General features: G+C 39.3%; 1 protein-coding gene and 1 long non-coding RNA gene across 5 annotated transcripts in view; both read right to left on the reverse strand.

Annotated features, from left to right (window-relative positions):
* Positions 1-8,280, reverse strand: part of LOC129349061 (uncharacterized) — a 9,684-nt gene extending 1,404 nt beyond the window's left edge. The window contains exons 1-2 of one of the 2 annotated variants that reach the window (XR_008601897.1): positions 4,828-8,280; positions 3,547-3,695 (exon numbers count right to left, since the gene is read on the reverse strand). This is a non-coding gene — a long non-coding RNA (uncharacterized LOC129349061). Of the gene's footprint in view, positions 1-3,546; positions 4,803-4,827 lie in introns of those variants that run through there. The other variant, XR_008601898.1, reaches the window with a different exon arrangement.
* Positions 8,281-14,731: 6,451 nt separating this feature from the next.
* LOC129349158 (retrovirus-related Pol polyprotein from transposon 17.6) lies at positions 14,732-24,303 on the reverse strand. Of its 3 annotated transcripts, none has more exons than XR_008602057.1 (3): positions 18,616-24,303; positions 17,499-17,581; positions 14,732-14,784 (listed from the first exon to the last, which is right to left on the reverse strand). XR_008602057.1 is itself a non-coding variant. In XM_055011603.1 (2 exons), exons 1-2 carry the CDS (start codon positions 21,371-21,373, stop codon positions 20,081-20,083), a joined length of 1,059 nt encoding a protein of 352 aa, XP_054867578.1. In that variant the 5' UTR covers positions 21,374-24,303; the 3' UTR covers positions 17,843-20,080. The 3 variants fall into 3 exon arrangements, 1 of the variants encoding a protein (XP_054867578.1); XR_008602056.1 differs by having other exon boundaries at positions 18,393-24,303; XM_055011603.1 differs by lacking the exons at positions 14,732-14,784; positions 17,499-17,581 and having other exon boundaries at positions 17,843-21,007; positions 21,242-24,303.
* Between the last annotated feature and the right edge of the window lie 401 nt (positions 24,304-24,704).

Consider the following 24,704-nt stretch of genomic DNA (forward strand, 5'->3'; position numbering starts at 1 on the left):
TTATGTCACTTAACTCATGAGTGCTGAGCGACGGACACGCAACAGGTAGGGCTGGCCCGAATAGCAGTGTCTGGGCTCCAGATATTCGGTCCCCTCCTTAACGGCCGGGGGTGGAGACGGATGGACGGATGGACGGACGGACGGACGACCCGAATATTCGGTTCGCTCCGTGAGGTCAGAGGCGGTGAGCTAACGGACGAAAGAGCCGAACTTTCGGCTCGGTTCGTAACGCCCGACGGGGGGTGGGAGTGGAGGTAGAAGGGGGCGAATATTCGGATCTCAAAATTAATATCCGCATACAACCATGGGGGCCGAATATTCAGGTCCAGCACTAGCAACAGGTTGAAGTTTCATGGAGAAAAGTAAGCAATGAAATTTTTGTCAAACTTTTCAGAGAATAACTGAAAACATACTTTGTTGTGGTATATCGTCATATATATCGTTATCATGATATAAAATAATCCATATCGTGATTTATGATTTTTTCCATATCGCCCAGCACTATGCTATACTATGACAATTTTAGAGTGGCATGCTATACTACGATGTTTTTTGAGCCACATGCTATACTCTGATGTTTCTTGGGCGACGTGCTATACTATGACGTTTTTAGAGCGACATGCTATACTATGGCGTTTTTAGAACAACATGCTATACAATGGCGTTTGTTGAGCGTCATGCTATACTATGACGTCTTTTGGGTGACATGCTATACTATGACATTTTGAGAGCGACATGCTACACTATGACGTTTTTTGAGCCACATGCTATACTATGACGTTTTTTGGGCGACATGCTATACTATGATGTCTAAAGAGCGACATGCTACACGATGACATTTTTGGACGACATGCTATACAATGACGTTTTTAGAGTGACATACTATACTATGACATTTTTAGAGCGACATGCTACACTATGACGTTTTTTGAGCCACATGCAATACTATGACATTTTTTGGGCGACATGCTGTACGATGACATTTTGTTGAACGACATGCTATTCTATGACGTTTTTGGATGACATGCTATAGTATGATGTTTTTTGCACGACATGCTATGCTGTGACGTTTTTTGGACCAAAGGCTATCCAATGACATTTTTAGAGCGACATGCTGCAGTATGACGTTTTTTGAGCCACATGCTATACTATGACGTTTCTTGAGACACATGCTATACTATGACGTTTTTTGGGCGACATGCTATACTATGACGTTTTTTGAGCCACATGCTATACTATGACGTTTTTTGGGCGACATGCTATACTATGATGTTTTTAGAGCGACGTGCTATACTATGAGGTTTTTTTGGACCAAAAGCTATACCATAACGTTTTTTGAGTGACATGCTATACTATGACGTTTTTTGAGCCACATGCTATACTCTGATGTTTCTCAGGCAACATGCTATACTATGACGTTTTTAGAGCGACATGCTATACTATGACGTTTTTAGAGCGAGATGCTATACTATGACGTTTTTAGAGCGACATGCTATACGATGACGTTTTTAGAGCGACATGCTATACTATGATGTTTTTAGAGCGACATGCTATACGATGACGTTTTTAGAGTGACATGCTATACTATGATGTTTTTAGAGCGACATGCTATACGATGACGTTTTTAGAGCGACATGCTATACGATGACGTTTTTTGAGCCACATGCAATACTATGACGTTTTTAGAGCTACATGCTATATTACGATGTTTTTTGAGCCACATGCTATACTATGACATTTTTTGGGCGACATGCTGTACGATGACATTTTGTTGAACGACATGCTATTCTATGACGTTTTTTGGATGACATGCTATACTATGACGTTTTTAAAACGACATGCTATACTATGATGTTTCTTGGGCGACGTGCTATACTATGACGTTTTTTGGGCGACATGCTGTACTATGACATTTTGTTGAACGACATGCTATACTATGACGTTTTTAGAGCGACATGCTATACTATGACGTTTTTTGGATGACATGCTATACAATGACGTTTTTAAAGCGACATGCTATACTATGACATTTTTAGTGCGACATGCTATACGATGACGTTTTTTGGACGACATGCTATACAATGACGTTTTTTGAGGCACATGCTATACTCTGATGTTTCTTGGGCGACGTGCTATACTATGATGTTTTTAGAGCGACATGCTATACTATGACGTCTTTAGAGCCACATGCTATACTATGACGTTTTTTGGATAACATGCTATACTATGACGTTTTTTGGGTGACATGCTATACTATGACGTTTTTTGAGCCACATGCTATACGATGACGTTTCAAGAGCGACATGCTATACTATGACATTTTTTGGACGACATGCTATACTATGACTTTTTTTGAGCGACATGCTATACTATGACGTTTTTTGGATGACATGCTATACTATGATGTTTTTTGGACGACATGCTATGCTGTGACGTTTTTTGGACCAAAGGCTATACAATGACATTTTTAGAGCGACATGCTACACTATGACGTTTTTTGAGTCACATGCTATACTACGACGTTTTTTGGATGACATGCTATACTGTAATGTTTTTTGGACGACATGCTATGCTGTGACGTTTTTTGGACCAAAGGCTATACAATGACATTTTTAGAGCGACATGCTACACTATGACGTTTTTTGAGCCACATGCTATACTATGACGTTTTTTGAGCCACATGCTATACTATGACATTTTTTGGGCGACATGCTTATACTATGACGTTTTTTGAGCCACATGCTATACTATGATGTTTCAAGAGCGACATGCTATACTATGACATTTGTAGAGCGACATGCTATACTATGACGTTTTTAGACCAAAGGCTATACTATGACGTTTTTAGAGTGACATGCTATACTATGACAATTTTAGAGTGACATGCTATACTATGACGTTTTTTGAGCCACATGCTATACTCTGATGTTTCTTGGGCGACGTGCTATACTATGACATTTTTAGAGCGACATGCTATACTATGACGTTTTTAGAGCCACATGCTATACTATGACGTTTGTTGGGCGACACATACTATAGGCTTTTTAAATTGACATATTACTATGACCTTTTTTTGTTTTAGGTTTTTTTGTTGTTTTTTAGCAACATATTATAAGAATTTGAACAGTTTTAAAAATTACGATACTTTTACTTGTGCAATGAAATATTGTTCTATGGCATTTTTTAGACGACATATTATACTCTGTTTTCTTGAATAACATACTAATTTGACAATATACTGCACAATGACATTTTTTGAACCACATATCATACATGACAATTTTAGGCAACATCCTATCATTTTGCACTTTTTGAACCACATAATAATCTGTTGGGTTTTTTTGTGAAGCTATACTATGAACTACAGGCCATACTATGTTATTCTTGAAAAGTATACTATACTTTGACATTTTCTGAACTACATCCTATGCTATGGCATTATACACAATGCTTTGGTTACATGTTGATTTACAATCTAGATTTTTTTCTGTTTTGTTTTCTGACGGGATTACCACAGACCTGACCGTGAACACTGTTGACACCCACCTGAGGGAGACGCTGCCTAAGATCTCAAGGCTGCTTGGTCGTGGTCTTTCTGGTCCTGCTCCAGAACGCCTTCATCAACTACATCTTCTTTTGAAGAGGCCCTCAGATGCTGCAATCTCTGACCTTAAGGAGGAACTGCTACTTTCACTCTGTAATGAGACGGCGGTTATTTAAAAGACCCAGCTCCTGGCGGCTTTGAGTGAAAGTTTAACACCCATCAAAATGGAACAACAGACAGTTAAATCTGAGCTGTGGGTCAGTATTTCAAACATCAAGTTTGACCCGGGCGCCCTAAAGCACGCTGTGGATGAAATGGAAACTTTACTCTCCACATCACTGACGACATCGTCACACTCCAAAGCTGAGCACCTATCTGCTGAACTTTTAAAAGTGGACTATAAATGTGAAGAATGTGAGCAGCAGCAGACTGTGAGCAGTTGAACAGATGTGATCAGAAAGAAGTCATTTTCTTTTTTCTTTTCTTTCTGGTTGACTTGATGCTGTCAGATGCAGATGGAGCTGATTCTGATCTTTCAGGATAAAAGCTGCTTTTCCTTCACAGACTTTTCAGGAAATTATTCTCTCAGGTTTTCTCTGCTATTTATATTTTTATTATCTGTGATTATTTCATTATTTCTTTATTGTAAAATAAAGTTTGAGGCATAAAGACTCATTTAGTTATTTTATTCCTGAAATCTTTGACGTAGCAGAACTAAACTTCTATTTTCCTTCTTGTACTTCTGATACTAGAACTAAACGTATCTTCAACACAGATCATCTGCTTTTAATGAATCAGCAGCAACATCACAACAACAAATGAGACAATTTTCAACAAATTAATGAAACTGATGTCATTTAAAACTATCAGAGTCTGTTTTAGTGTCAAATTAAAGCTGATTACTGACAACTAGAACATTAACGTTACTGTTTCAATCACATTTAAGTTTCCTGAATGTTACATTAATGTCAACCAGCCACAGTTTTATGAACTTAATGAACCACATCACAGTAACACAACACACTTCAGCTGTTTACATGAAACTCAACACATTAGCTTGATGCTATGTTAGCTTTAATCAGGCTACGACTGAGCAGCTAGCTCGGTTAGCATCGCTATCATTAAAGCTAATATTTACTATGCTAACTTTCTTCTCTGGTCAACGCACACTGAAACAAACTCCACCAACATCTGGAGTGCATGGCACGCATTACATCTGACACTAAAGCTGCATATAAAGTGCATTAAAAACGGCACCGATACGAAAATAAACATTTACTTACCGAACTATTAGAGTCCTTTCAGTGTCTGCTGGTAGAATCAGCCGAAGGCAGAAAATTGGTTGAAACAAGCCAACAGACAGGAAAACTGTTTGTGGAAAATGTTGTGCTGCTCCACCGATAAATAAACCAACAGTTATTATATCAGAATTAACCCAAACGAGGAAGAGCAGAGTCTCTGCTGCCTCCTCCATAGGACCTGTCAATCATTCCAGACCGGACTGTCAATCAAGTAGTCCCGCCCCCTGGCTTCGCAAAACTTTAACGCTCTATAAAAAAATCAATATTAATTTATTTTAAGATCGGCCACCTGATCTCTCGTTTTGACCATGAAAACTAACGAAAAAAATGTATGTACAGTCTATGCACCGTACTCTGTTTGGCTCCACACTTGCTGATGACCATTTCCGGTCTCAGAAAATGACAAAAACTGACCTTTTTTCGTTTCTGTCTCTTACTGATTTTACTTTCTTGTTATCCTAAATATAAAACGAAAATCAAAGCATTTAAAAATATATCGTATATCCCTTTTTGATCATGAAAAGGAAAACGCCTTGTATTTCAATTTTAATTTTTGTATTTTAAAACGAAAATCAAATAACCACTCCTTTTTTGTTTTTCAATACCCGTTTCAGAACGGAAAATCCAATTACCAGATCCGTACACGGACCATCTTCTCATTCAATGTTTTTTTTTAATTATTATTTTGTACATTGTAGAGTCATACTAAAGACATCAAAACTATAAAAGAATAAATATGGAATTATGTTGTAAACAAAAGAAAGTGTTAATCTTCAGTATTAATCTACAACGTAGAAAATAACACAAATTAATAAAAATCATTGAATGAAAAGGTGTGTCCAAACGTTTGACTGGTAGTGCATACTGGCTGATCAGACCAGTCACACATAATAGAGGACACACAAAACACCTGCACCTAAACTGCCAACAAAAAACACAAAACAGTACATTCGGTCTACTTATTCAAAAGAATAATAACAAAGAAACACAACATATTTCTTGGCAATAATCCCAAAGCCTATTTTTTATAATAATAAAATGCTATATTATTTATGTAGAATATTTTTACATTCTTCAATTACATACAAATTTGCTTAAAATGACAAAAGAGCTTCAGTTGCTGACATCACCGACTATCGTTTAATGTTCATTTATGCAGTTTTTGTTTTCTATCTGCTGTCCTGTTCTCTGTCTGCTTTAGTACGTGAGCAAGTTTATTTATACATTACCTTATCTGACACAGATTTTATTAAAAATTCTTTACAAGCAATGGTAAAAAACAATAATAAAAAAACATATAAAAGAAAACATAAAAAATACAGCAGAGTAGTGAAATGACTGCAATAAGTGCACTGTAGTGTTATAGAATGGTTTAAACTTGACAGAGTAAACCAGCAAAAAGACAAAAAAAAAGAATAGAAAATAAAATAAAATACAAATTACATGAATAAAGATATAGACAATCTTTAAAAATGGTACAGGCATTTTAGAACAGAAAAAAGTTTTTGTATTTGTTCGGCATCTTGTATAAGGTCTTCACCTTTACTATGTGACGTGCCTTTAGCTGACGTATGCTGTGAATTGGTGCTATATAAATAAAACTGAACCAAATAAAGTAATAAAAAGTAATGAAATATGTACCTCAGTATATGAAGGTTCATGGCTATACTGTAAATTTAACATTTTTCCTCATATATTTTATTTTCTTAGTTTTATATGTGTGAATGATCTCACTCGAACGCTCTCATTCTGGATACAAATGAATCAAACATTTTTGCTTATATCCAACATAATGTATCAGTTTTTTTGAATTGTTTATAGAGTAGAAAGATATGCTGCCCTCAGGGTGGAATCTGTCAGCCCTGTGCATGTGCAACAGTTTCTGGGTGGTACATGGGCTTATTTGTCTTAATTATCCACACCTACTGTGGTGGCAGCCTGGGGAATGTTGTGCTGTCACCCCACTCTTGCTGCTGCAGCTCACTATACTCTAATGGCTGCTTACGCTTTCACACTTTGTACCATAAATATCAACTTACATCCATCCATTCATTATCTATACACCGCTTAATCCTCATTAGGGTCCCGGGGGTGCTGGAGTCTATCCCAGCTGACTTAGAGCAAAGGCAGGGGACACCCTGGATGGGTCACCAGTCTATCACAGGGCTACACAGAGAGACAAACAATCACACTCACATTCACACCTACGGACAATTTAGAATTATCAATGAACCTCAGCATATTTTTGGACTGTGGGAGGAATCTGGAGTACCTGGAGAAAACCCACATATGCACAGGGAGAACATGCAGAAAGATCCCAGGAAGGCCAGGATGCAAACCAGGGATCTTCTAGCTGCAGGGTAAAAGTGCAAACCACCAAGCCACGGTGCAGGCATATCGACTTGCAATATTTATTTATTGAAGTAAAACTCTCATTTTTGTACACTCTGGAGCTGCTCTCCACATTATATTCTAGCCCACAAGCTGGCATGTAACCCAAAGAAGACAGTTTTAGCTTTTTATTTTCTCTCAGAGGGCTCTACAGAATTACTTGTAAATAACTGATCGATATTGTACATTTTCTCCTGAATAAATTAAACAAATAATTTGGAATCAATGGTGCTTTATAAGTTATTGGCCCTTGATAGTAAAACTGTGTAACAATCTTGAGTACATATTAACCATAGACTGTACATGCAGTCTATGGTATTAACACTTCAGGAAAAATCAATAAAATAACAGTGTTCCTCTACAAAACACGCCTGTAAATTTGTTGTTTTTATGCTTTATTTGAATGAGGATATTTCATCTTCATTTTACAGTTTTTATCTGGCAGTTGTTGCTGCTAATCATTTTGCATTTTGTTCTTATATTTTTTAGTGTATTTTAAAAGAGTTAATGTTAGCCTACAATTTTGAGAAACTTACTTGAGTTAGCCTATTTACACTTTTTGCTCCTTAATACTTCTCATCAAATGCATTCCAAACTATTGCTTTATTTAGTCCATTGAATTTGTGACATCTACAGTTGCATTTACAAATTCAAGTCTAAGAATATGATTTGCTTGTAAAATCAGTATTTCAACAGTTACACTGTATTGTTCTTCAGACCTCGTGCTTCAGCACATCCAGTCTGAAATAAAATAATGAAATCCACATGAAAGTTAAATTTAAATAGGTTTATCTACATATAGAAAGAAATGTGTGCAGAATATAGTGCCCATACTGCAATGGTTCAAACGCACTTGGTCATTTGGCTACTGAATATGTCTCGGGCAGCAAAAGAGCTCAAATGTGCCTGAGAGATGATGGAGAGTTGCCATTTAGATTGAAGGAGCTATCAGTATAAGAGGTTAAAAGGTGACCATGTAAAAAGATTATAATTAGGTTCAAAAAGGTCAAATCTATCAAGTCAAAGGTAGCTTCTTTGCAAAAATGAATTGCATTTATTTAAAAAAAAAAAAAAAAAAAAAAAAAAGCAGGTGCTCACTAGAAAACTATACAAGTTCTGGTAGAGAGAGGAGTACAAGTCTTGTGGGTGACCAGAAAATCATTTGCATGATGGAAAAAAGTCTCTGTATGACTGCACAGCAATTTTTCCTCCACGATTTGGGCTTGAGTGCAATGTTTTTGCTCATGACTGCACAGTAAGTCAAGAAAGCTGTCTAGGAAGTAAATGTTTTTTCCTTGTCAAAGATCAAGAGAACACTTCAGAATTATGGGATTTGCAACAAAATGCAAACCCCAGTAAGCCACAGAATGAGAAAGGCCATGTTGCAGTGTGAGAAAAGACAGACAAAACAGTATTTCAGAGGCAAAGTTCTATGACCTGATGAAACTAAAATCAATCTGTATCAAAATGATGGAAAGAGGTAGGTGTAGGGGAAAAGGAAAAATTAATGAGCCAGAGCACACCAGCTCATCTGCACACAAGGTGTGCTTGTGGTACATCTTGTGCTTGTATGGCTGCCAGTAGAACTGACACTGTGGTATTTGTTGTTTATTTCACTGCTGACAGAAGCAACAGGATCAATGCAGACGTAAATGGCAGCGTTCTTACTGCTCAGATTCAGCCAAATGCGTCACCGACTCATTGAAAGACATTTCATAATTTAGAAGGACAAGGATTCTGATCAAAGCAAAGCAACAAAAGAGCTTTTCAGGATGAAGACATGGCAAAGAGAGACCCCACAACAGGAAGGAGCTGAAGGTATCTGCAGTGAAGGCCTGGAAGAGCATCAATAGGCCATAGTATCTGCTGATGTCTGTGGGTTGAAGGCTTCAGGCAGCCATTGGCTGCAAATGAATTTACTGAAAATAGTAGATATGATGACTTTAAATTCCTGGGTAACTGTCCTGAGTACTTATGAAGCCATAAACTTTGGGCAGCCTGTTTTATAAAGGTTATATCAGTATTTCCCACATAGTTGCTTTCTATATCAGCTGCTATATAGAGCTGAGAGTTGGCACTGCAATGTCTTGTCCATTATTTTATTTCAGAAGAATAAAAAACAGAACATAGCCTGAGGATTTAAAAAATCTAACTGTCCAATTATGCAAGAACATCTGTCAACATAGCATAAATTAAGATAAAATAATGACAGCAGTGGTGAAATGTATGCATTTCAAGTATGGTTCTTCACTTGAATAATTCCATTTTATGCTTATTTTAAAAAACTACAATTAACTTATTAATATAAGTTAATATAACTGATGAGGGGAAAAGCCCAATAACTGACTTATACAATATATTATCCCAATAAGTTTTCCTGACAGAGGCTACTGCATGATGAAGGCTGCTTTAAACTTCACTGACAACACATCAGTAGTTTTACTTAAGATTCTGAATGCAAGACTTTGACTTTTAATGGTCTCAATTTTTTACACTATATTACATATGCATAAGTAACAGATCTGAATTTATCTTCCACCGCTTAACTACGGCAACTACATTATGAAAAATTAAAACACAGTTAATATGGTACTCTGTCATCAAAAAAACATAATTTCAAACTTCTGTCCATTCCCTGTATGTCCTTGGAGGGTGTTCACCTCAGGTAACAATTACCCTCTTAACTGTAGGTCTGTAAATTAATTATAAAACTAATTACGCCTTCTATTTGAAATTACAGTCATAGTGTTCAGAATGCCTCTAACTACTGGTGGAGGACTTTACATTTTGGTAAGAAAAATGAGCATTTCCTCATATCATGCAACTTTAAATACACTGAATGAAACAATGAAATGACCATCATGGTGCACTTTAATTATAAATTCTTAAAAAAAAAATAACCACTAGCTAACAAGGGCCTGACAGAAAACCTTGGATCTCGCTCTCAGAGAAATCCACTGACGTGTCTGAAAGCACATTGTCCTTACCTCTCAACACCAGCAGAGAGCAGCAGCAATATACTGAACAACACTGGAGGAGGGTCTTGGCAGCAGTAAGCCTTTGCTGCAGCCAGCCCCAGGCGGGTACACCTAGGGGAAGAAAAATATTAAAGTATAGGCCAGAAGGTGGCAGTCTAGCTCTGCAGAAGACAAGGACACAGGCTACATGAAGGATGCATGGCAATGAGATGTGTGCAGGGTCAATTAGGTGGTACTGGTTTAGTCTGCTAAATCCAAGCAGTTTGGGATCCACACATATGCATATATATTAGATATGACTAGCTTTCCTGCTTGTTTATCAAGCTTTCTACATATGACAAATGTGAGTTGCTGGTTATTTGTGGAGGCACCAAAATTTTGTGCAATGATGAAACTGAATTTGAAAAATTAAACAAGACAGTTCCTCTGTTCATCTGTAGCTCACCATGTCGCCTTGTTTTTAACATGCCTTCCTTAGTGATGCTTTTCCTATCACAGGCATTACTTCAGCTTATTTCAAGCTATAATCAGACCTCTGTTGACAGACTAAATATTCCTACTGACTAAATTGTACAGAATTTTAATGATTTCATCATCAGAGTTGTGCTATTGACAAAATCAAATACCTGTGTCTGTTTGCATGTAATTGTGACAGGTGTTTATGGCTCAGTTGGGGTCCTGGTATGAAGATCTGATTAGGAGTGATTAGAAGTTTGTAATTAATTATTCATACGCAAGGGTAATAAGACAGCAACACACACCCAGATACCTGCATAGTGCTTCACTATACTGCATAAATAAAAGCAGACAGCTCAAAAAGAACAGATGTGCAAATAGATGTCTCTGTTTTGCACACACTCACACAAACACACTTGAAAGGCTTAATTTGGAGCCACTAGATTAAATTATAGATTACATAAGATTCAAATATTTCAAAAATCCCACACATTTTTGGGCTTGTAGTGTCCAAAACATAGATTGTTAGATGGTTCGCACGCATGCACGCACGCACAAATAAACACTACCAATGACTCAGTGTGGCCTGATTTGGGTTATGCAACCCCTCCAGCGGTGCAGATGGAGTTGCAGATTACTGGCCCCTCGTACATTTATTAGTAATCTCTGTCTGTAATATTCATTCCAATCATTATGTAACACCATGATGAGTTCAGTGACCCTCTTCCATCCCAACTACCACTGGAAGACGGAGGAAATTGCTTTGTTGCTGTGTAATGTGTTCCCTGAGACAGTGAGATGAAGTGACTGATGCAGACTTCAGCAGCTATGTCCAATCTCAACTGGATGAACTCATATCAAACCTGAGGTGGAGGGATCAATACAGGTGTGATGGTAAGGAGAACATAGACGGATGACGGCGTGGATGCTTAAATGTTTTCTCTGGTTGGTGATACACAGGATCAATTAACTCCTTCAATGGTCTTAAACTCCGATTTTAAAAACCAGGGTGGTTCGTACTCTGTGTGAGTCACAGTGTGCTGACCTTCTCACCCAAACAGCTCACGGTGGAGTAGATCACTGGGTCACTGCTGGCCAGTTTGCACACTGATACTGGTCTTGTTACACGGCTATAGAAGAAACAAATAAGCGAAAGACAGCCAAAGACACGGAGACAAGAGAGAGAAACTGGCAGGCAGATAAATAGAAGCGAAGTAGATAAACACTAGACAGCTGTAGAGCTGGCATTCTGATGGGCTGTTTCAAATCAACAGCACACTAAAGGCTCTAACCATCTGTCTCATACATGCTATAAACTCCTGTTTTACACATGTGCATGCATGTCTTCTTACCCTTTGTTTCTCAAACGCATACTCCTTGAACATACAGCTGATATAGCTCCACTATAAACAAATATGACACTGTTCCTTTCCTAATCTCACAAGATCTGTGGTAAATCCATGACTCCTCTTGAGTAGAACAAAAAACTAATTAAATCTGTGAAAGCCAATGTCTTGCTTTTATGCAGCATTTACAAATGTAAAAGTACACCGAATGACAAATATTCCAGTAAAAACTCAGCTTTCAAAACATTGTCATACTAGCATGATGAGAAAGTAGTCATGGTATTGTACAGGAAGAACAGCGACATTAGCTGATCCTCCTTGACTTTTAACAAACAACTGGATGAAAATATTGTCATGAATCATGTCTAAGTCAAAACCTGTAGGATAACCACAGCACTAAAATAAATTCCATGAAATTTAGTATGCCATCAAATGGAAATACAAGTACATACATTTTGCACTTGCTATTAGGATCATTTGGTTAAATATACATAATTATGTTACACCACTTGTGCTTTGAAGAAAAAGAAAAAATAATCTATGGCATTAATGAAATGCTGTACCATCACGTTTACTGTCATTCAAATAAAAGATTATCAGCAGTTAACACTCACATGTTGCCCACATACAGCCATTATAATGACGCTGGATTGTGGTTTCCAAGATAAGGATTACATGCTTGTAGTTGACTAACAACAGGATGTGGGTCACCGTTGCGGTCAGTGTGTTCCACATTGATTACTTGAGAGCAGGAGGCTAAAGTCAGTTGTTATTTTAATTCAAGCTCTAATGTGCAGTGAATTTGAAGGGTCATTAATGGTAATATCCACCAAGAGGGCATGATGACACAAACTGTGACCCTTGTTCGTTATAAACAAGAGTAAATGGCTTTATTTTGTCAGTAAAAAAATAAACTGCCTTCAGTACAAAGCATAGAGCACAATGGCAATTACATACGCGTGTCGGGCTGCAACAAAGGATTACTTCCAAAGTCATTTCTGTTTGATATTCTTTGACTGATTTTGTCCAGAAAAATATACGAACAGATCAGAAGAACCAAGTTACACCTTTAAAGTGCTGTCTGACCAAAAACAACGCTATTAAATTTACAGTGATATGGAACTGAAAAAAACTCCTCACACATAAAAGCTGCATCTTAACTGTGACTTAAAGTTTTACAAACATTTCTTACATTTTTTTTATCTGATTAATCAATTAAACGAGTGGTCATCAGCACAAATTACAGAAATATCCTGTAAATTAAGTAGGACTGCACAGAAAATAAAATCTGTATAATCAATTTGAAAAGCAAGTTAACCTGAGATTAGATTACAACAGATGTTTCTCAAACGAAGCCCTTTCATTAATGAAAACATCTACTATACAAATACACACCACTTATTATTCTGATGGTGTGGAGATGAACTTGTGATGGGCTCAATATTTTGTCAGTCAGTCTGTCGTCTCTCATCTCGCTTCCACAAACATAATCTTGACATCACAGTTAGCAGCACATTCACCACAATAAACACAACATTTGGCTACAGGTATGAGACTGTGAGAGTTCTGTCAGTCAGTGATTTCTGATGATGCCTGTCTATAAATATCTTATTCAATCTTTAGAAGAGCTCACAGGATAAAAGAGAGGCACACCGGGACATGACTAACATTTTTTGCTGTTACTTTTAATCCCATGGGAGTTGAATCGGAAGCAGAGGCTTGTGTGTCGAATGGGGAGACTGTCAGACAGGGCCCTCGAGCTGCCTTCTCTGTCAACAACACATCAAAGCATCACCTTTTCCAATTCATCCCCTGCACTTTATCATCCCCACCAAATGTAAACCAAACTTTATCTCTGTCTGTCTTGACTCAGACACTTCCTACATCAACCTCTCTCTTCTTCCTGGCTTTTAGTCTACCTTTGTTTGTTTGCCGCTCCGTTGCTGCCATGATTAGAACAGCAACTGAAAATCAAACTGCTTGCGAGCTAACAAGCTATCTTTTCTTTTTACCAATAAAATTTTATTGTGACTCTCAGCCAATCTTGTGACCTCCGGCTCTTTTAGTCCAGTTGCTTTTGTAGTTTTCCTTCCATACCCACTCATCTGTCTCATATGGAGGGATGAAAAAGAATGGAGCAGAGGAGGAGATCATGGTCGGTCTGTGCAGAGTAAACCAAACTAACTGACAGATGGACAGTCCCAGCGACGCACAGTAGAGATAAGAGGATTGGGCTTGCTTGTTGTTGGTCTTGCTGCAACTCTTAATGCAGTTAGCTTACTCTGAGCTCTGCTGAATGGCGCAGATGAGATGGGGATGATGGCGGAGAGATGAAAATAGAACGTAGCCCAAAAGGAGACAGTGAGTGAAAACAGGGACAGGGCCAAAGTCCAGCTGGTCATCTAAAACTCATCTTTTAAATTCCATCAGTTTGCCAAAGTTGAATTGTCTCTGCATCTCAAGGTTGTGTCTTCAAATCTTAATTAGGCTGCAGTCAGTATGTACTTCTCTTCAGGGTTCTTCTGTTCCAGCTTTGCTGTGAAAACTGGCATTTTCTCCTGGTGTGAAGGCACCTTGCAGGCCTTGTAGAGGATGACAAAGAGGACCAGGATGAGGATGCCAACCACAGAGTTACAAACAATGGCCACAATGGCCCACACAGACAGGCCCGTCCTCAGATCATGCTCCATGGTCACATTAGACTTCAGAGCTGGGTCTGGGCTCTGCTACTGGTGCCACATTGGTCATTTCAGTTCCACAGATTCTCCCTAAAAAGGAAGAAAAAGCAACACATGAACAAGCTGAATGTATTTTTCAGGCACATGCCGATGCACATGCACGCTGTGGCACACTTGGCTACAGTTAACCTGCCTGTCACATGGACGTGCTCGGTCCACTGGTGAGGTCAGCTCAGTAAAGATTACTTTCTCTCTGACACGTTAGTCACCGGGCCAAGGTGCTTTATCCCTCAGGTGATAAATGTGGGATGACCTACATGCGCGCCTGCAGGAGTAGGTTTTGTTCTCAAGACATTTATTCTCAGAGGCACTAAGTGTCAAATACAGCGCATTACAGAGGTTTCTAATAAAACTACACAATGGTGTATTATTATAATATTTCAGGACTAAAAATGTACAAGAAATGTGTCAGATGGTTGCAGAGAAATTCATTCTACTGCCACTGTTCCGTCCAATAATCTGTGCATAACAGGAGAGTACTGCAGGACAAGTGTCTTTCTGCTGCAGTTTTGTGTCACAACAGTCTTTTTCATTCGTTTCCTTTATGCGGGCAGAGAGCGAAGAAGTTATTAAACTGATAAAGAAGGCGCTGGTAAGCACTTTTTCTTGCTGAATTATTTTGAATGAGTCTTAGCAGTAATGTGTTTTCAGGAGGAACATGTGGGAATATAGTTGCCAGTTTTGTGGCTGATATTAAATGGGTCACTGAGGTGTACTAGTGTGTGTGAGAGTGCGCGATAGAGACTGACACACACGAAGAGAAAGAGAGCGAGAAGCCGGTGCAAGCATGAGATGGAGGGTGTGAATATTTTCCCTCTCAGAGTTTAACTGATAAAAAACTCGAGCTCATCTCCTCACTTCTATACCTCTCTCCCTGCCCTCTAATGCATTTCTAATGAGACCACATATTTCCTTCTCTCCCCAACTGAGGGCAATACAGCAACAGTCTATGCCTGCTGTTGAGAACTCATTTCAAAGTTATCCTTCCCTTTATAGGAATTTTATGACCAAGCCAAACAAAGATGGATAGCCACACGTTAGAGAGGGTGGCAGTGATGCATTTGATCTGCGCTCCGACAAACACAGTTGGTCTTTGTTTGCACCACATGGGTCCCTCTCAGGATGCTGGTAGCATTGCAGTGGGGGAAACCACCCTCATAATGAACAACTGGGATTACTGTCAATAAAACTGCCCTCGCACTTTCTCCAAAATATTTCCAAAACATCCAAAACAACAAACTTTTTCTCAGAAGTCGAGTGACACAAAATGTTTTAAGAGTTTCAATTAGAGCTAAAGCGAGGAATGTGTTGGCTATTGGATGGCAGAGGAATGTGACTGGGAATATTTGCATGTGTGTGCTAGAGGAAAAGAGAGAACACACAAACGAGTGTGAGCAATGTATTCAAACAGAAGACTTTTTGCGTGCTTCAGTTAATTTGATCCAATCGCTGGTGCATATAACAAGAAAACTTCTTCATCATCATCAATTCTAACACATTTTCCTGACTCATATTTCCAAGAGTACATAATTAGGGTTCATGTATTAATAGCTAAAAGGATCCTTTTCTTATTTGCAAGATAAATACATTTTAGCAACCATGCTGGAGGAAAGAATTCAAAGGAGAAAAAAAAAGGAAAGATAAGCAAATTAGAACACAAAGTTTCTAATGGCTTGGTACTAGAAACACTGTATTGAAAAATAAGAGAAGAGAATCAGGCTTGTTTGTGTGTTCTAATTATGTCAAAGTTAATAATGCTTCACAGATACTGAAATATTCAAAGTGGCTGTCCAATCAACCAGTGTGTCAATAAGAAGCTGAAATGTTTAAAATTTTGTTTTAAAGGTCCAAACATCAGAACACAAGCACAACTATTAACCCTCATGCACACACCCTGAGGCCACAGTCAATACGAAGATAACTACAATGTTATGCAATGGCTCTGTGGCTGCAGCACAAAAGAGTTAAGCTTCTGGTCTCAAAGTGGAGTCATGCACATACAAGTACAGTATATGTGCTCCAGCCTGGATGTGTATTTGTGAATGGCTCCACTGTGAAACATAAAGCCCTTTTGTGTATATATGCAAATAACGCATGTAAATTCCACTTGCACCTACACGCTTGTTTACAGGATGGGATAAGTAGACAGAGCATGCAGGGACACAGTCATAGTAGCAGTGACCACATGGAAAACAGGCCATTGGTTGTGCATAATGCATCACCTGGCAGTGAATTAGATCGAGTGACCTCCATCTCAGGTGACTGAACTGCCTCAAAGCACAGAAACATTTCCTACCTACCTAATTCTCCCCTCTGGTGTCTTGCGTCCATGCGTTCGGACTTTTCTTTTTTTGTTGCTGTACTCCTCCTGGCGCGCAAGTGGATGTGTGTTTCCAAATACGTACCGATATTTTTTTTTTTTTTTTTTGCACAACTTTTCCCTCCAAGTAGGTCACAGAACTCTCGTCGACCGTTTGGCAGTCGCTCAGCAGCAGGTCTGCAGGACTTTGGGACTTTATAATCAAGTGGAGCTGGCGGTGTCCCGGCCAGTTCCCGGTGACTGCTGACAGACGCAGGGCGACAGAGCGGAGATGCTGCTGTCACTGTGTCTGCTCATCATCCCTCCGCCCCCTTATCCTCCCCCTCCCCTCCCCTCCAACTCCCTGCCTTGTAGCTCAGTCTGCTCCAACTCTCTCTATATAAAGACACGCTTGGAACATCCCATCAAGGGCTTTTCCTCTCACCTCTGGGAACATCCTGCGGTCGGAGCGTCTGTAAGACATCATTCATCAAGGGGTGCAGTACAGTACGTTCAAAGGATTTTGGCCTGGAAGAGGGGAAGAAAGTAAAAAAGAATTACAGGACACACCAATGCACACTAACAATAATGTGGCTCCTACTTGAGCCTTGTGCAGATACTGAGGATTCAGCTACAGGCATTTTACAAAAAGCTTTTTCTCCTACTCTTATATTAATATGTATGGCTTTAGAATAAAATGCAAAATGCTGTGTTTGGCATTCACGTTCATAAGATTTTTATAGCATAATGTGAAATTACAGTCAAATTAAATGCAGAAGAACCCACTGATTTCAAAACTCTACACAGCACTGAGTTTATTGGTCGTAATTGTATTGTTTTTGTTGTGGGTTCTTAACAATAAAGCCGTTACTTGAAGAAGAAGGTATTTTATATAAAACTTGGCTTCATCACATGTACAGACAGGAACCTTAAACATGTCTGAGTTCTGCGATTAATCTACTCACAGACACCGAACGCCCCCTACTGTCCGGAGGTATAAGCAGCATTCACATGAACCATTGATACTAGGCAAATATGCATTTGCTGTTATCATTACATCTTCCCTTTTTTTTGTTTCGTCTTTCAAAATAAACACATTCTACTTTCATAAACATAACCTCTCTCAGTTCAACATGAAGGACTTATACTACTATCAAAATGACTTTTTTTTTCACATAAAAACATTTTTCAATTATAAACATAAAACCTTGCTCTGTCTTGACAAAATTAACATTGTCTTCTTTATGCATATACTTAAAGAATAATGATAGCTCTCTTTTTACTTGTTAAGCTAAACTAAGTTAACTTAAAGTTAATAACAAAATCAGCTTGCACTAACCTCAGTCTGTACCACACAAGTACACAACTGTGCTTAAACTTAAAGACATATTATGATATCGTAACCTTACGACCAACATATAAACACATTTAAATCTGTTCAATGAGTCTCAGGTGGCTTCACGTTTCTTGAAGACTTTCTGAGTGTTTGTTCTTGCATATGGGTAGGTGACTCAGGTGATGGAGTCTTGAGTGTGTGTTGAGGTTGCTCAGCAGCCTCAAACCTCTGTTCTCCAGTTGCAGGTTCCTTGAGAAGATCTCTGAGATTTTGTCTCAGGAGAGCTCATCTTCTGTCTGAATGGTATATGACCTTGGTTGAACTTCACTCAGAACATTTGCTTTCTGTGTCCATGTGTTTGTTTTGTCTTTAAAGCTCACTTGGTCCCCAGCATGCAGTTCAGGTAGGTTCTTTGTTCCTCTGTCGTAATAGAACTTCTGCTTTGCTTTTTGCTGCTCCTTGAACTCCTTTACACTGTTTTCCTCCTTCGTCTTAAGTAGGTCATCCTGGATAGGCAGGTTTGATCTCAGGCATCGTCCCATAAGGAGCTGAGTTGGCGACACACCACACTCAAGTGGCGTTGTGCGGTATACCAGCAGGCTCTGGTAGAAGTCAGTTTCACTGTCTTGTGCCTTGCCCATAGCAGTAGTGAGGACTTGATGTTGTGTGAACAAAGTCCCACGCCGTGGCAAACTGTCTAAACTTCATGTTGGCAAATTGTGGTCCCTTGTCTGTAACAACTTCACTCGGCACACCATGTCTTGCGAATATGGCTTTCATGGATGTAATCACAGTCTCTGCAGTCGTAGTGTGCAATCTACAGACTTCTGGATACAGGGAATAATAGTCTGTGACCACAATGTATCCCTTTCTTCCAGAAACAAAGAGGTCAGCACCCACCTTCTGATAAGGTCGGTCTGGAACAGGGTGTGGCTTAAGTGGCTCTGCAGGATTGCTTGCTTGGTATTTCAAACATGTTGAGCAGTTTGATACCTCATTTGTCACATCCTGATTAATCCGTGGCCAATACATCACCTCGTGTGCTCTCTTTTTGCACTTTTCAATGCCAAGATGTCCTGCATGTATCTTCTTGAGCATGTCTCCTCCTGAATAACAGGTGGGCTGTCTTGCTTACAGTTGGGCCATCCATCTATAATAGTTTTGCACAGTGTTTCTAACGTGTCATCTTTGCTCGTCTCTGTTCTTATGAGCTCCATTTTTCTATCTGCGACAGGCAGTGCACTTGTGATCATGTTCACATATGCTTTTACATTATTGTCCATTTTGGTGTTTGCTGGCTCTTTTGGGTCAACAGCTCTGGATAAAATGTCGGCTGTGTACATCAGCTTACCAGAGGTGTACATCACGTTGAGTGTGTAGCGTTGCAGCCGGATCATCATTCTTTGGATTCTCAGTGGACAGTGATTGAGTGGCTTCTGGAACAATGCAATCAGTGGTTTATGGTCAGTTTCAACACTGATTGCTTGCCCTGACACAAACTGGTGGAATCTTTCACAGGCATATGCTATGCTGAGCAGTTCTTTTTGGATTTGTGCATATCTTGTCTCTGCGTCCGTCATGGATCACGAAGCATATGCAACAGGCTGCCAGTCACCATACTTCTGCATAAGAACAGCTCCGAGCCCACTCTGTGATGCATCTGATGAGATCTTAATAGGTCTCACCGGGTCCTAAAACTTCAGAACTGGCTCTTCTGTGAGCAACTTCTTCAAGTCGCACCACGATTTCTCATGTTCATGATTCCACTCCCATTCAATTTTCTTTTCAGTCAGTTGTCTCAGTGGCGCCATCTTTTCAGAGAGATTGGGTATGAATTTTTCCATGTAGTTGATCATGCCATTAAACCTCTGTACATCCTTCTTGCATTGTGGCCTTGGCATATTTTCGATTGCTGACACTTTTCTGGGATCCGGTCTGATGCCTTCGCTGCTCAGGATGTCCCCTACAAATGTCAGTTCCTTCACTCCAAGCTGGCATTTCTCTTTATTCAGCTTCAGATTTGCTTTTCTGGTTGCCTCAAGAACATTTCTCAGTCTCATGTCATGTTCTGTTTTTGTGCTTCCCCACACAACGATGTCATCCATTGATGTGTCCACTCCTTCCAGGTGCTCATAGATCATGTGTATTGTCTTGTGATACACCTCGGGTGCTGAAGCAATGCCGAATGGCAGTCGCCGGAATCTATATCTGCCAAATGGACTGTTGAACGTGCATACTTTTGAACTTGCATCATCCAGCTTTAACTGCCAAAATCCTGATGATGCATCCAGTTTGCTAAAGTATTTCGCATTTGCAAACTGTGACATTATTTCTTCTCTCGTGGGGAGTTTGAAATGCTCTCTCTGTATAGCTCTATTTAGATCTCTAGGATCCATACATACCCTTGGCTGTCCATTCTTTTTCTCAACAATAACAAGAGAACTCACCCACTCTGTTGGTTCATCGATCTTTTCAATCACCTCCAGGTTCTCCATCCGGTCCAGCTCATCTTTCATTGGCTTTTGAAGAGCAAACGGTACTTTGCGGCATGGATGAATTACCGGTGGCACACTGTTATCCACTCTGATTGTGTGTTCTCCTGAAAGGCAGCCAAGACCCTGGAACAGATCACTGTATTCTTTCATCAAATCATCATTCTCCATGTCATCGTCAGTTTCCACAACAAGCACTCTCTTGACTAGGTTCAGTCTCTCACAGGCATATAAACCTAGTATGGGCTGCACATTCTTTGGCACCACAATGAATGCTAGGGTATGTTCTTTGCCCTTGTGTGTCACCTTAACCATGTATTTTCCTTTCACAGGTATTTCTGCTCCTGAGTATCCACTTACTTTCACTTTAGTTGCATGTATTTTGGGTCTGGGTCTGATTCTCTTGAACTCTGCCTCTGATATGATGTTCACTTGTGCACCTGTATCCAGTTTAACCTCCATGTGCGTGTCATTCACTTTGAGTGTCATCATCCAATCCTTTTTTTCCACTTTGTTTTCTGTCACAGCATCTACATAGAATTCCTCAGTGTCATCTTCATCCACTGTATGGACTTTGCTTTGTTTTGGGGTATGATTTCTGCAGCACCGAGCATAATGGTAACTTTTGTTACAGTTGTTGCATGTTTTGCCATATGCCGGACATTTTTTAGGAGGATGCTGCGTGCCACATCGACCACAAGTCTTTTCTTTACTGTCTCTGTTAACTGGTGACTTTGATTGCTGTTTAATCTCAGAGGCAGCACTCTTTTTATTGACTCTGTGTGTTCTTGTTCACAGCATCTACCTTGCAGCTGTCACTGACCAGTTCTTTTGCTTGCACTTTTACAGTCTCAGCCGCTCTGCACAGTTTCAATGCATTTTTCAGGTCGAGATTTTCCTCTCTCAGTAGCCTCTCTCTGAGACCATTATCAGGAATCCCACAAACAAGTCTGTCTTTTATTAAAGAGTCTGTCAGTCCTCCAAATTCACACGTCTTACTTCTCTTCCGTAGCTCTGTTACATACTGATCGATTGTCTCTCCTGTCTTCTGTACACATGTGAGGAATCTGTGCCTCTCAAATGTCACATTTCTCTTAGGTATGCAGTAAGCTTCAAAATTCTCCATTATCTTATTCAGCTTCATTCCGTCTCCATCAGCAAACGTGAAGTTATTATAAACTTCTAGTGCATCCTCACCCACTACGTGCAAAAACACTGCTGCTTGCTTTTTGTCACTTGCCTCGTCAAGTCCAATCGCCGATATGTACAAAGCAAAGCGTTGCTTAAATCTCCTCCAATTTTCAGCCACATTCCCAGTAAACTGAAGGGCGGGTGGTGGTGGTAAGCCGTCCACGTTGTCGTCGCTAGTCCTCTTTCTCTCACGACGAGTTAGCAACACAAAGTTCACTGCTGAGCTGATGCGTCGGTACTGTTAGCTGGGTGGCTAACATTAGCTTGCCTCGGTAGCTCGTCCTCGTTGTTTATATTTGTGTCCGTTACCACTCTTCAAGACCACCTTCTGACACCATGTATTGTTTTTGTTGTGGGTTCTTAATAATAAAGCCGTTACTTGAAGAAGAAGGTACTTTATATAAAACTTGGCTTCATCACATGTACAGACAGGAACCTTAAACATGTCTGAGCTCTGCGCTTAATCTACTCACAGACACCGAACGCCCCCTACTGTCCGGAGGTATAAGCAACATTCACATGAACCATTGATACTAGGCAAATATGCATTTGCTGTTATCATTACAGTAATAAGGGCAGATATGGAGAAAATTACAAGCATCTTTCTCTTCTTCTTCTTTTCCCTAAAACTGATTGCACAAAGCTGAATAGCAGCAACTCAAACTGCAAACTTGTTGCCTCCTCTTTACTCATTTGTATTCAGGACATCAGCAGGGTGTCCCTGAGGGATTCTGCTCCACTCTGTCTCCCTCCCTTTGTTTGTATGTGTGTGTGGACTTCTATTTTTCTGAGGACCGATTGTAGTCTTAGACCATAGAAGGAAGGGAGTTTTGGCCAGACTTCTCTTTCAGACTTTCAAAAGGCTGTTTGAGGCTTAAGACTTGGTTTCAGGGCTTGGGCTGAAATTTAGATGAGGCTGGACATTTAGTTGTGGCAGCTAAGGCTAAGCTAAAGGGCTATAGGGAATGCAACATGGCATTTTGTGTCCTCACAAAGACTGAAACACGTGTTTGTGTGTCTGTGTGTGAAGCGTAGGGTGCCTTGACCCAGAGTTCAGGCAGAGACAAAGCATTCTTTTGAGGCCTCATTCTCCCCCTTCACTACCGACTTTAAGCAGAAGTTTTGCAGGAGGAACAGATTCAGGCTGTGGCAAACTGAATCAAAATGGCAACACACTGGGGTACACATTAGCAATATTTAAAACCTGAATCATATAAGTTAAATATGAATGCGGTGATTGACAATGTAGTTAGTGCAGGAGGAAACAAGTGTTTAATGTAATTAAAGCCTTAAGTAAATGAGCTAAAAATGTAATCTATGGAAGATTGAACTGCTGCCAGTTACTTTTTTATATGTCAATTTTTTATTTAATAACAGTTATGACAAATTTATTTTATATTACATTCGTCTTATTGTTAGAAGTTCACCAGTATAATTATTATAATATATTTTACTCTCAAGAGTTGGGATGATGTCATGACATAGTCAATGACATTAACATGATCAATTACATTTTGCACTTGGTTATTTTATTAAATTTGTCAGAATTGCTATATGCAGAGTCAATTATTCAATGTCGATTCAGTGTTACATTATCATTTTAAATGCAGACAATCTTATCTTAATACTTTTTATTAAAATGGGACTCAATTAGAGCAGCACATGTGCTGCAGCCTACAAGGGAGCTTAGATGGGATCCTGATCATGGATCACTGACTGATACTCCAGAGAGAGAGAGCTCAGATGTGTGATTCATCACATCAGAGAAATGTGCTCAGATACAGCCTGAAAGAATCATGGACACTCAGTAAATCTCAATGTGCCTCTCCTTCTGTCTGCTCTTAATACACACACTCACATAGACACATGTACAGTCACTATTACTTGCACTTGCAGGACATGTCATGTCTCATCACTGTGTCTCGTGTCAATGAAGATGTTGGCATACCTCCATTACCCTGTCAAAACTTATCAGTGTGTGTGTCTTGCAAATGTGTCAGAGAGGAAGGAGGAAGAGGGAGACAGAAAAAAAACCCAGCAGGACTCAGTTTTTAATTTGCTGCAAATTTTTCCTGCTTCCACCTTTTCTCCTCACTGCAGTATTGAAAACAATAGACAGAAGTGTTATCTAGGCTTTAGCTATCTGCACCAGAGTAATAGGGTTTCCATAAAGACCTCCTGCTGAGAGGGCAAGACAAACCAGGTCAATTACATGCAGGGTTGTTTTATTTATATATATATATATATATATATATATATATATATATATATATATATATATATATATATATATATATATATATATATATATATATATATATTAAACACACACATTTACTGTTCATCATCCAATCAGTGCGCAGCTTTGTGTTTCATGCTTGCTTTTTGTGAGCCATTTGAGTTGAATCACATCTGTTTATTGATGCTGTTTTCCAGGTAGAAACATTGTAAATTCTGCACAGTATCCTTCTTTGAAAAGCTGTCACAACTGATTTTCTATCACGAGTGTATGAGGACACCTGCTGGACAGTTGCTGACATTTTTTCCATTTCTGGCAAACCTAAAGAGGAGGCACAACCAGTCACTGTGATGTTTTAGAATGATTTGGTTGGCATTAAAAGACACGCATCAT

Source organism: Amphiprion ocellaris, chromosome 6 (genome assembly GCF_022539595.1).
Source record: "Amphiprion ocellaris isolate individual 3 ecotype Okinawa chromosome 6, ASM2253959v1, whole genome shotgun sequence".
Taxonomy (NCBI): Eukaryota; Metazoa; Chordata; class Actinopteri; family Pomacentridae; genus Amphiprion; species Amphiprion ocellaris.